Below are 12,551 nucleotides of genomic sequence, written 5' to 3'. Positions count from 1 at the left end.
CTGCTTTTGCAGAGGATCCTAGTTTAATTCCCACCATCCATATAGGCTAACTCATAACTGCACATAATCCCAGTTCCAGGGGCTACAGTGAGCTCTTCTAACCTCCAAAGGCACCCCTGAAAATGTACAAATGTGCATGTGCCCATGTGTATACGTACACATATGCATAGAAAGCAACTTTCCTGAAATTAAAAAGCCATAGCTTTTGTTTTGTTTTGGGTTTTGATTGTTTTATGTCCCACCCTTTTAAGGAGATCAAGATGTGTGCACCAGTAGGACAACTAAGCCATATTAGATGCGTTCATTACTCTTCTGCCCTCCTCCTCCACTACCCCCACCACTGCTTAGCAGAGAATGTTGTTTACCACCGGCTGGTGATAGTCTGTGCTTGTGAATGTAACTGTGTGGTAGACTATGCCTTCTCTTCGTTCTGACATTGTAACGAGGTGCACAGTTCCTTCCAGTGCATCTGCTGGGAAGTTCCTTAGAATTCTTTTCACATTACAATTCTGCGGCATTGAGTCAAGAATACCTCTCCCATATTTCTTTATAAAAAAGCTTACAACATAGTCAGTATATTATCATGAGAAATATTATCTAGTTTGACAAAAAACCAGGGTATGCTAAAACACCAAGCAGAAGATGGTCCACCATACTCAGTTTTTGGTATCTGTAAATGCTTTATTGCTTAGGTAAGTATGTTTCAGATGCTTTCAGTAGAAGTGTCAATCCTTTCGGCCTTTATAGACTGGCAATAATGATCTATGAGCAGTAGAAGTGATAGAACTTATGACTCCCTATTTAACTAACTACAATAATCTTTCTAAAAGGAGAAACGAATATAAATTCTTAAATGACTGTAAAAGCCACTCCTAGAGTTTAATGAATAACTTTGTTCACTTATCTTAGTCATATAGAATTTTATAGACCTAGAAACTAAAATATCATCTGTGTGATAATTTCATTCCATTTGTGCACCGTTCTATCTTATGTAACCTAATTTTAGCATCTTGTATTACTTTATAAGTTTCTATCATATAGTTTTATTGAATGGGTGTCTCATAGTAACAGAAATGGCATGGCATCTTTTTGCTGCTCTTGTAAGAAGTGTGAAGAAAATACAACCAAAAGAAATATTTGAATAAAATAAATTTGTATAACTATTGACATGGTACAATATTTTTTAAAACTGGTAATAAGTTGACCCATTGAACAAGTCTGCTCTTTTAGTGTATATATTTAACATTTATGTGGGCAGTTAAGCTATATTCTCCTCTTTTTTAAATTACTTTTTAACAAATGAATCATAGAAATGATTAAGAATTATGAAATTTATTAAAGTATAGATAGCTTCTTGAAAAGCTTAACCAAAAATTGGCTTTGATTTCTGATGCTTTTGTTTCTTAACAATGTCATGATGTCATCTGTCTTTATAGATGCATTGTACTGTTTTTATATTCCATTCTTAAAATTATTTAGAAATAGAATGGAAGATATACATACACACAACAAACACACATTGAATTTGGCAATAGCCTATTCCTCCCACTGGGCCAACAATTCATTACAATTTTAGTTGAAGAACTAGCTTAATAGTGGTTGGATCAGAATACCACCAAAACTTAACTGGAGGCATTTCTGTCTTAGCAAGTCTTGATCTGACCATGTCCATTTGGCTTGATTTACCACAGATTATGGTCGTGGACTTCAGAGAGTCATTTGAGAGTCAGAGAGTCATCCACCGGTAGTGGATCTTAAGAGATCCTTCATCGCTTTTCCTAACTCATTTGTATAGAGTTAGGGACACCTCGCCAAGGAGTTTGCATGAGCAGTGTTAAGAGAATAGATTTTACAGAAAGTAACCTTCATGTGTGTGCTTTCATAATAAGCGCACTAGTGAAGAAACGCATAGATGTCACATGTCCCAAATCTTACCATGGTGCATCTTTCTAGGCTGTGACAATCTCCGGAACACCAAACAGGAGGGTAAGTCAAACATTGGCATCCTTGATGCCTCCTTCGTGATTTTTATCAAAGCACCTTAAACCCTTTAACCTCGCTGCCTTTCACTGTTCCTTGTGCTTCTCATCTGTTTCTGTTAAAAGGAAAGCTTGTGGTTAGCAGTGTGTTGGGGGCTATGGTTGGAGGCTCTCCGTACAATCTTTGCTTTGCCCTTAAACGGAGTATGTAGCCTTGGAACAGTAAAATAACAAGAGCTATCATAGGAGACTTCAATGATTGCAATGGACTCCACATGCCTGAACATCAGTTAACTTGGCTACTTCAAAATCAAAAGAACTCAAAGTTTGAAATCAACACGTAAGTATAAGGAGCTAGAGATCTTCCAAAATGGAGGACGTGCTAAAGGAGATTCAAAGCAGACACTAGTTCCAATAACTCAGATTCCATTGATCTAAAACATTGCTTAGAAATAAAAAGACAAATATAGGCTTTGGTTGAGTTTTACTACAGGAGCAGTTTTAGATATGAGTCATGAGTTTTAAAAGACGTTTATAATTTCGTCTTCATAATTAACGAAGTGTGCAGATTTATCCCCTCTCCTCCCCTTTCTCCTCTCTCACTCTTCCTTACTCTTTTTCCACCTCGCATTTCTCCTTCATGTTTCTCTTTCTCTCTCCTTTCCCTTTTCAGTACTGGGGACCAAAAGCTCACAAGCAGGATGGTCTCATTTATTTTAAGGAAGAACTCTGTTCTTTAAGGAAGTCCTACCTCTAGCCCTATTTTCCCAATCCTTCTATTTTGTAATAGAGTCTACACGCTTGATAAAATCTAATACAGAGCAATTTTTAGCTTGACATTTACTACTAATTAAATCGAGTTGAACAATATACAATTTTCTCAGTCTTAACACAGCTCATACACACTTAACTTTGATTTTTGCTCACTTTTTTTTTATCCTGTGGAGCAATTGAACACTTTGAAAAGCTTTTCCTCTCTAAAACATTCCCCTTGTCCAACAGCATACATCCTATAATGGTTTAAACAGTGAACATTCCTGCAACTTTTTCATATACACACTTTTAATCATATTGGGAAAAGGTCAAAACTATCTATATAGTCTATATCCATTGTCCATAATTTATGTATCACTCATGCAAAATCATAAATGCCAGCACTCAGTTCCCAATATCCACTCACTGTCTTACTTATATGCAAAATGCTTGATATAATATTTACATGATGTTGACGTCATAATACAGCCATATCACAAATTTGACAGATTGGAGATCATTTGTCAATGTCCTTTTTTACTTAGAATTTCAGTAGCTATGTAGAGATTGTCTATTAACATTTAAATGTGTGTAACTTGACAAACTGTAGAAAAATTTTTCTGTAGGATGAAAAAAGATGCACATTCAGTTTATCGTTGTTAATCCTATATATTGACAAAACTATTTGTAAAATACAAGATCATATCTATTACTTTATGGGGCTATAGAGTGAAATATTTTAAAACAAAAGAAAATGCTACATAGGACTATACGTAACAGTAAAAAATTTAGATATAGTTTTATAATGTTTTTAAACCAATATTATCAAAGCAGCTATAAAAATCCAAAGAAATACCTTAGTTTCATAAGCCCAAATTTACAGTCTTTACTAAATAATTATGTATTCTGTATTGTTAAAGAATTGCTATACTTATAAATTGTCAAAGTGAGTTTACTTTATTGGAAATCTGGGATTCTTAGAACTAAACTGATTTTTAATATGACAAATCATATCAAGGTGAATTTAAGATATTACCAAACAATTTAGTAATTCACTGTACACACAAAATCGCTGTAATCTCATAATAAAGCATGAAGTCCTTTATAAATGTGATGAAAACAGATTCTTGAGATGTCTCTTCTGTTTTTCAGATTTAGGCATATTTCAATAGCAAACACTCATGCTCACAGGTTCAGATCTCAACATTTTCTTTGATTTTTTTCATGAATGTTGAATTTGTTTGTGCACAAGCAAATCAATACGGAGGTCAGCAGAATTCAGTTTCTGTTGTCTGTAGCCCAAGAAACAATAAGGAGTAGGAAAGCGCCTCACAGCAATTGCACCCTTCACCTCTTCTGTGTCCTGGGGAAATGGCTTATTTGCTCAGTGTCCACCAGAATAGAAGCGAGCAGGTAGGTCACCACATGGCACCAGAGTCAGATGAGGAAGAGACACACAGGAGCACTGAAGGTAAATGTGTTGGCTTAGGTCTTGTTTAGGATTCCCTCCCGTGGTCAAAGAATAGCGACTTTCTTCTCCTTCTACATTTCTCGCAGGTGATTGGACATATGCTCTTGGGGATTTATAGTGAGATCTTCAAAATGACAACAAGAGAAGAGTAATTATTTGCAAAGGATGAATTCTAAACTTGGACAAATATAAAAACACATTAAAATTACTTAGCTCATTAATAAGGAGTCATGTAGACAGCAAGGCTGTTTTATGCAAAGTGCTAGGAACATAACTGAGGCTTTCGGGGTTGAGTAAAATGGCCCTGTTTATTATTGCAATGGAAATTTAAGATTTAAATTCAATTCCTTTTAAAAATATTTATTTTTATGTACATTTGCATGTATAATGTGTATCTGTTTGGATATAAAACATATATATATATATATATATATATATATATATATATATATATATATATATATATGTGGATGCCCAAAGATAGTACTGGACTCTTTGGAGCTGGAGTGACAGGCATTGTGACCAACCTGACATGGGTGCTGGGAATTGAACTTGGGTCCCGTAGAATGTCATGGCGTATTCTGAACTGCTGACCCATCTCTCCACACTGTGGATTATTTTTTCCTTTGGATCAAAAAAAAAAAAAGAATTTTTTACCCTAACAAAGCCTGAAACTTTAATTTTAAAGCATATACAAGCACACTCCCTGCGATCATTCAATAATCCTTTGGTTACACAGTTAAATAAACCCCACTCTATCTAAAACAGAACAAAATGGAACAAAACAAACCACCTTCTTTCATTTTGCATCATGATCAAGTTTTGCATCTTTTCCATACCAGGACTAATAACAAAAATCCATTGTCAATTTACAACTTTTACAATATTATGTTTATAATTTTATGTTACAATACATTTTACTATGTTTATTCTATATTTGTCTAAGTATGAAATTTAACTCGTGGAATTATGTTTGGACTTTTGTAGTTTTGGACATCCACTGTAAATCCCAAGAGCTTGTGTCCAATCACATGCTAGAAATATAGAAAGATGTATAAGTTGTGTGTTTTTGACCAAACAAGTGAATAAAATCACTCTTGATGTCAGCACGTTATCACGTGATTCATTCTTGTGCATATGCATTGTCTTCACGAAGAATAGAAGTTAGTTTCAGAAAGAAGGGCTGAAAGATTGATGACCTGGGATAACACCCAGGCTGTACTTTTGTTGTTGTTTTTAACTCTTAGCTGATCGTGTGTGTGTGTGTGTGTGTGTGTGTGTGTGTGTGTGTGTGTGTGTGTGTATCATTTTTGAACTTTATACCTATGAATAATTGTCTCTGAAAAGCTGACAGGATAACACCTGCCCATCCATGTAATTAATACTGTCAGTCAAAGTCAGCACATACATGAATGCAGCTCTTTAAAAATACTTGTACCCATTCTGTTGATGATTTAACAGAATACTCATGGTTACACCAACATTATGGAGGTATGTATGTGAGTCAATGTCTCAAGTACGGATGTATTCCTCCTTTTCTGAATTAATTGTTTAAAACAAAATGAAAAAGGCGCTTGAAATTGCATGTATTATTGTCAAATTATAGTTATGAATTTTGCAACATACTATTTTGAGAGCTATAGTCTTTATTTTTGTTCACAAATATTTAAAATTTAAAAATACAATAATTGATTCTTTTGAAGTACAGTTGATTCACCTTGAGCTCTACATCTATGGAATATGCATTAGTATTACTGAGATCACTATTAAGGAGTCAGCAACATAGCAAAGTCATTTCATAGTAAAATGAGGGGAGCATGCTTTACTAAGGCTTTGAGATTTGAGAAAAAAATTAGTCCTGTTTCCTGTAAAAATAGAAAATTGTGCTTTGGGTTATCACTGTTTGTAAGACATACAACATTTAATTAATGTCCAATTTATTTCATTTAGATTTTAATTATGTTTATTCTTTTATGAATGCTGTCTACATGACAGTGGAAAAACACATCTGATTTAAAGTTATAAGAAAACATGCTTGCTAAATTTTTTGGTCAAATAACTTTGTATTTTGTTGAGCCTACATTTATTGTGTACTAAGTGCCTTGGTATGAGCAATATACCCCTATATTAAATTGCAATTCAGGCTACTTATTTATTTATCTACTTATTTATTTATTTACTTAATTTTCTTGACTAATGATCATCAAACCACTAAAGAAATTATGTTGAAAGGGATTCTTTTTTTCTTATTAGATTTTGGGTTATTTCAGTCCCCTTAACTAGAATATGATTTCTAAATGCAACATATTTTAAATTTACATTGTGGATTTCAAATTTAATTAAAATTTTAAGTTCAAAGGATTACTATAATGAGCACTTACAGGAATGAATCCTCCCTTAAATATTGTTAAGAGGTTATATTCATTTGAAGGATGTTTTTACTTAGCTTTGCACAATGTGTGCCTTTATGACTGAATATTCATTTATTTTTCTGACACATTTGGTTTTATTGGCTTTTCTACTGTCAACTTTACTGCCTCTGAGAAAATCTATTAGAGTTGGAAACAAGAACAAGAAAAATGAGCAACAAAGTAGTAAGGAAAGAAGTAATTTTTTTAAAAATTACCACAAAATAATACATTAAAGACATTTTAATCTATTTTGATCTTAGGATTTCTTTTCAACATGTGCTAAATGCATGTTTTCCACTTTTTGCTTATGTTTAGGAATATACACAGATACATGATGCATGTGAAATAGGTATCTTTAACAATATAAGGTCAGTTATATCTGCAATTAATAACTACATATTTTCTTTACATGAGGAATTTTTTTTTATCGTGTCAAGCCAGGAGAGGAAGAGAGGAGAGAGAGAGAGAGAGAGAGAGAGAGAGAGAGAGAGAGAGAGAGAGAGAGAGAGAGAGAGGAGGAAGAAGAAGGAGAGACAACTGGAATTTTTCAAATGTGTGTCTGTTAAGTCTATGTCAAAATGAGTTTAAGTATCTGTTTATTTCGCAGCTTGCAAATACATACATATTGCCATTAGTTTCCAACTTCATAATTCTATTAGCTTTTCAGAGATCACTGCTTGCTATGCCATGTTGTATTTCTCCAGTTATAAGGCAGCTCTCCACTGCCTCCCAGTATTTTCTCCCCTTAAATTAGCATTACAGAGATGGCTTAATGTGTTGTGCACCCAATAGTTTTAAATTTTGGGAGCCTACCTTTGAGAAAAATACATCATAATTGTGAACACCATTAGGATACAAATTAGTATTTTTAAGAAAGAAAAAATTCAACACAAATTACAAAATTACACAACTGGACCAACACAATTCCTAAGAATAAAGAAAATAATTCAGTTTTCATTTGTTTGTGACTACCTCAGTGATCCTTTTCTCTCATCTTGCTATATTTATTCTCTTTGATCACCTTATCATAGGAGAACATGTTTATACTGTTTTCTATGTTGTACATTGTCAATGGTATGGGTTGACTTCCTTTGACTTCAAAATGGCTCTTGTCATGTGACAAGCCTTTCACTCTCTGTAGTAACGCTTCTATGATTTTTCTGTCATATATCACGTGCCAGATCTAGGTTCGGCCTCCACAAGGTAACTTTTGTATCTCTGCATTTCAATTCTTCTACTCTCCCTGCTTCTAAGAGATTTCTATAAGGGTGAACTATGGGAATCTTCTACAACATTGCTTATGAGAATAGGATATCGTCCTTTCTTTCCCGGTCCATTTCTGCCCATGATGCACAATGTCAATACAAGGTCCACAGGAGCTCTTTAGGAAATCTTTTCTGTTCCAGCATATCTTTTTAAACTAAACTTCTGAATCTTGTTTTGTTATAATTCATATTTACTGAGCAAGTGTTACTTGTTATAGTAAATAGGTAGTGACTAAACTTGCAAGCAGAACCATGGAAGTAATCTCACTAGACAGGAGTGGAAAGTTCCAGTATCTTCAACCAGGAGGCCAATGAGCCTGTAGTTAAAGTGACAAATATTTAAAGCATAAAAGACCATCACTTCCCTAACGACTTATTGAACCAGCGTAATTTATTATAGTAATATTTATTTAACAAGTATAATTTATTATAATAAATAGGTAGCAACCAACATTGGGGCAAGTAGAGCTATGGGATTATCTCCACTATGCAGGAGGTTCCTGGATCCTCAAACAAGAGGCCAAACAGTATATAGTCAAGGTGACAAACATTTGAAGCTAATAAAATATCATCACTTCTTTGAATTTTTGTTTTGTCCTAACGAGTCTGGAAATCACAATTAAGTGCTATAACTCTTAATTGACTCAGGGATACTACTGAGTTTTAACATTGTTTTCTTTCTTTCGGAACGATATACTCTCCAGCGTATTACCACATTCCTTTATGTCATTTGTCTGGCCTTTTCTCCTCTGCATATTGAGGCCAGAAGCATCTTTTCACACCTATTCGCATTGTTTCAGCACGGTCTCACTAATTAGCTCTTCAGAACCCTGATGACATCCCTTTGCTTCTTCACGCTCCCTTGCTCTTTTTAAATAAGCTTTGTAAAAATCACACGAGACGGAATCCTTCTGACTGGTTGTCTCGAGCTGTTTTCTACCAACGGACATGAAAGGAGCCCCTTCTTTAAGACTTCCAGGAAAGTGTGCGTGTGTGCAAAACTATTACAGAGCATGTAAAACCGAGAAGAAGTGAATATTAGCAGCACAAATGGAGATATTTCAGTGAGTACAGACTGGAGTGTTGTATTGATGGCTCTGTCGTTACAAACACGGTTGTCCTCACAGAGAACCTTAGTTGGATTATCGGAACTCACTCGGCAGCTCACAACAGTGTACAACACCAGGTCTACTGGGCTCCACTCCTCTCCTGATTCTTGGGCCCTAAGCACACACACAGTGCACACAAATATCTTCATGCAAAATGCTGATAACAATAAAAATAAATAAATAATAAAACCATTTTTAGTAAATGAGCACAAACCCACACTTATGTTTCACTAAGCAGGAAGATGGAGTCTTTGTGTTTACAAACTATTTATTGGGAATATCAAAGCGGAAATTTACTACAGTAATGTAAATTTAAGGTGATCATCCCTAATTTGGTTAAAATCATACTTTTTAAAGTTCAAAATTCCTTCTTCAATATCAATATATGTATTAAGAAGTATGTAAAAGGATTTGCTTTGGGAATTTCTCCTTTGTTGAAAAACAAACTGAAATGTGATTTTCTTTACATTTTTGATCATTTTGTATTGATTTCTTTTAATTTTTCAGGTATTCTATATGATACATTTACACCAGCCACATAGGACTGTATATTAAAAGGGGATTGAGACCGTGTTTGAGGATTACACTCAAATAACCTTGCTCACAGATTACATAGTCTTTATGAATCTCTGTGTCCCCCCACCCACCCTCTAAAATGGGATGAGGTAGTGTGATGGCTTAGCCAGGAAAGCACTTAAATAGTGTGAGGACTTGACTTCACATACTGATAAGACAGATAAAAGTGGGTGCACTAGTGTGAGTCAGTAATCCAGTCTTCTATTGGAAGATGTAAAGCTCAAACAGGAGAATTCCAGGAAGCTCGCCTGTGAGGCCACCTTAAGGACTATCCTGGCACACTAAGTCTCTGTCTCAAATACATACACATGTACATATGTGCCCATTTATCAAACATGCAAAATAACACGGGACAAATTACTACACGCGTTACCCACTTCTGTACTTATAGAATCAAATTATTAAAAGGAGCATATTATATGAGCAATTTTAACATCCCCACAGTTTCTATTGATTGTTAGATTTTCAGCAATGAGTGGTTGAGCGTTTGCATTCTGTTCAAACTGTTCTATAAGGATGAGCTATTTAGATTACAGCAAGCTCTGAGAACCAGCAGAACTGCCAGTTTTGTTCAGATTAACCCTTTGTTGTGGGGGAATCTGATGTCGTGTAGAATGCTTAGAAAAACTTTTTCCCACTGGTGACCAGAAGCATTAAGCATTAAGAGAAATTAATGTCTCCAGATATTGCCCCAATAACTTTTGTGGGGCAAAAGAGCCCTTTAAGCAGAAAAATTCATATTTGTTTTTTGTTGTTTTGTCAATAGATTTATGAGGAAACTCTTCTCTGGAATGCCCTGTCATTGAGACAGAATTCCCAATCAGAATTTTAACTTTTCTTACTTTTTTACTTTAGACATTTTGTTTAATATGTATTTTTATTTCTGGGTTCAGATTTCAGATTTTAACAGTTCAATGAAACCAAAGTTATGGTTTTGAAGTATCCCCACGGTCTTCACAATTTCCATTCCATAAAACTTCCCAGTCATTTCTCACGGCACATATTGCCAAACTATTATTAATTATGTGCCAACTATCCTATTTGCAGTATTTCTCAAAGGTTTCAACTTTGTTTTCTTTTATTCTCATTAAAATGTATTTTCCCCTCTGGATTTGTATAACATTAAAGTCAAAATTCAGTGACTTAATTTTTCCAAACCCCCAAAACAACCAGTAGAATATGTTAAATAGGGAGAAAAAAATCTAAAATTACATTATCAACCAACAAGTAATATTTCAGATTTATTTTTACATCTCATCAAATGAACCTCAAGTAAGTTTAATAACTATGTCCAATTGTATTCATTCTATAATCATTATTTGTAGAAAGCTTTTATGTAGCCCTGGCTAATCTCACACTCCAGATGTAGCTGAGTGAAGCTTTGAACTTATCCCCTCTTGTCTCTATTTTTCAAGCACTGATATTATATGTACTCCTTGTCATGGTTGGCTGAATAAGATATTTTAAAGTTCCTACTATGCTAATTTTCTTCAAAATGTGTCATGAAAACACATTGCTACAAAGCGCATTATTAGCTGCTAATAAAAAGTTGTTATTTTTCTTTTTACCATACTCCATGCTTAATCTTTTTAATACCTTATGAAATATCACTATGTATTTAAAGAACTGTAGCATATGCTGGGAATGAATTGTACGCTCCTAACTTAATTTGATTTGGTTTAATGATTTATGTGTTTGAAGGATGGTTGCCAACTTTTTGTCCTATAGAATATCATTTGTTGAAATGAGAAGTTAGAAAATTAGAGAAACCAGAATGAAATTGTCCATTGATTGCAAACCTAAATTGTGTTTTTTATTTTTTTGGACAAGGATTTTTTTCACGAATTATAATTGAAAACCTATAACAAACTATTAATGTCCACCTAGTTGAAGCCAGCACTCAGTGTTTTCTTGAAATCATGTGGCACTAGCCTGAGCATTTCCTTTGAGTACTTTATTACATCATTATGTGTCAATCACAGTCACCAATGAGGCAGTTACTCTGAATTTTTGCCGTTTTGACCACAGTAATTACAGAACAGAAATGTCCTTCCATGTCCAGTGGACTGAACAGTCCTTTCCCACCACACATGTCTTTGACAGTTTTTTGTTCATCAAAACTGTGAAACAAAATAATAGAGCATTCAGCGTACAATTTCACAATATTTAAAAGATATATCATCAGTATAAAACAATGATCTACTTAAGAAATTCCACAGTACTAGGCAATTTACTCTAGCCCAATTCAGACTGGTTACCTTAAAAATATGTAGATCAATTTTTATAAATGTTTTATAAATGTTAAATTTTTATAAATGTTTGATTAATTGCATTTAGACTGACACAAAGGGAATTACATTTACCATACTTCATGGCAGAAATATGTAAGTTTGGGTAACCACACAATCTGACAATGTCCCCACTCTACAAGGCAAGGGAAATTTAACCCTTTGACTGTGCTTGTTAATGCATTTATATTAAATTTATGATATTTGGATAATGACTCCCAAAGATGAATTTAGTTCTGGAGAAGTATCAGATCTCCCTTGCCTCCATGGGGCCCTGGAAACATTTAATGAGGTGAGTTTGGAAAGTGAGTATGTGTCTTAGTCTTCCAACTTTGAATTTCTCCTTCTTACCCATGACCCTGGGAAACTTCCTGCCTTCTCTTGAGTTCCTAGCAAACCTTCCATGTAGACTGTCTTAATTTTCTCAAATCTGTACATGGCCATCCCTAGAGGCACCCTTCTAATCTTAGATTGTAATAATTTTTGTCATACAGAAAGCACATAGAAATATGACCACTGTACATATTTACTTTTTTCTACATGGGAAGTGACAAGTCGTGCTATAAAGATCATACATTGTCATACACTTGGATGCGAGTTTGGAACCGTAGTCCTTTCTTGTTCATACCAGGAAGGATTTGTAGTCATTGAACTAGTTGCTTGTCATTGCTGTTAATTTGTTTTGGGTTTGAATTATGT

The 12,551-nt window shown here is 34.3% G+C and overlaps 1 protein-coding gene across 6 annotated transcripts in view; it reads left to right on the top strand.

The window, feature by feature from the left end:
* Trps1 (transcriptional repressor GATA binding 1) overlaps positions 1 to 12,551 on the top strand; it is a 226,265-nt gene that overhangs the window by 118,661 nt on the left and 95,053 nt on the right. For 5 of the 6 annotated variants that reach the window (XM_032915274.1, XM_032915252.1, XM_032915245.1 and 2 more), the window contains exon 5: positions 1,954 to 1,986. The exons of the other annotated variant lie outside the window; for it this stretch is intronic. In XM_032915274.1, coding sequence (XP_032771165.1) covers positions 1,954 to 1,986 — 33 coding nt within the window. The remainder of the gene's footprint in view (positions 1 to 1,953; positions 1,987 to 12,551) is intronic. 6 annotated transcript variants of the gene reach the window in all.

This window comes from Rattus rattus, chromosome 1 (assembly GCF_011064425.1).
Source record: "Rattus rattus isolate New Zealand chromosome 1, Rrattus_CSIRO_v1, whole genome shotgun sequence".
Lineage (NCBI taxonomy): Eukaryota > Metazoa > Chordata > Mammalia > Rodentia > Muridae > Rattus > Rattus rattus.
Note: the sequence above shows the minus strand (reverse complement) of the source record. Positions and strands in the feature narration are given on the sequence as shown.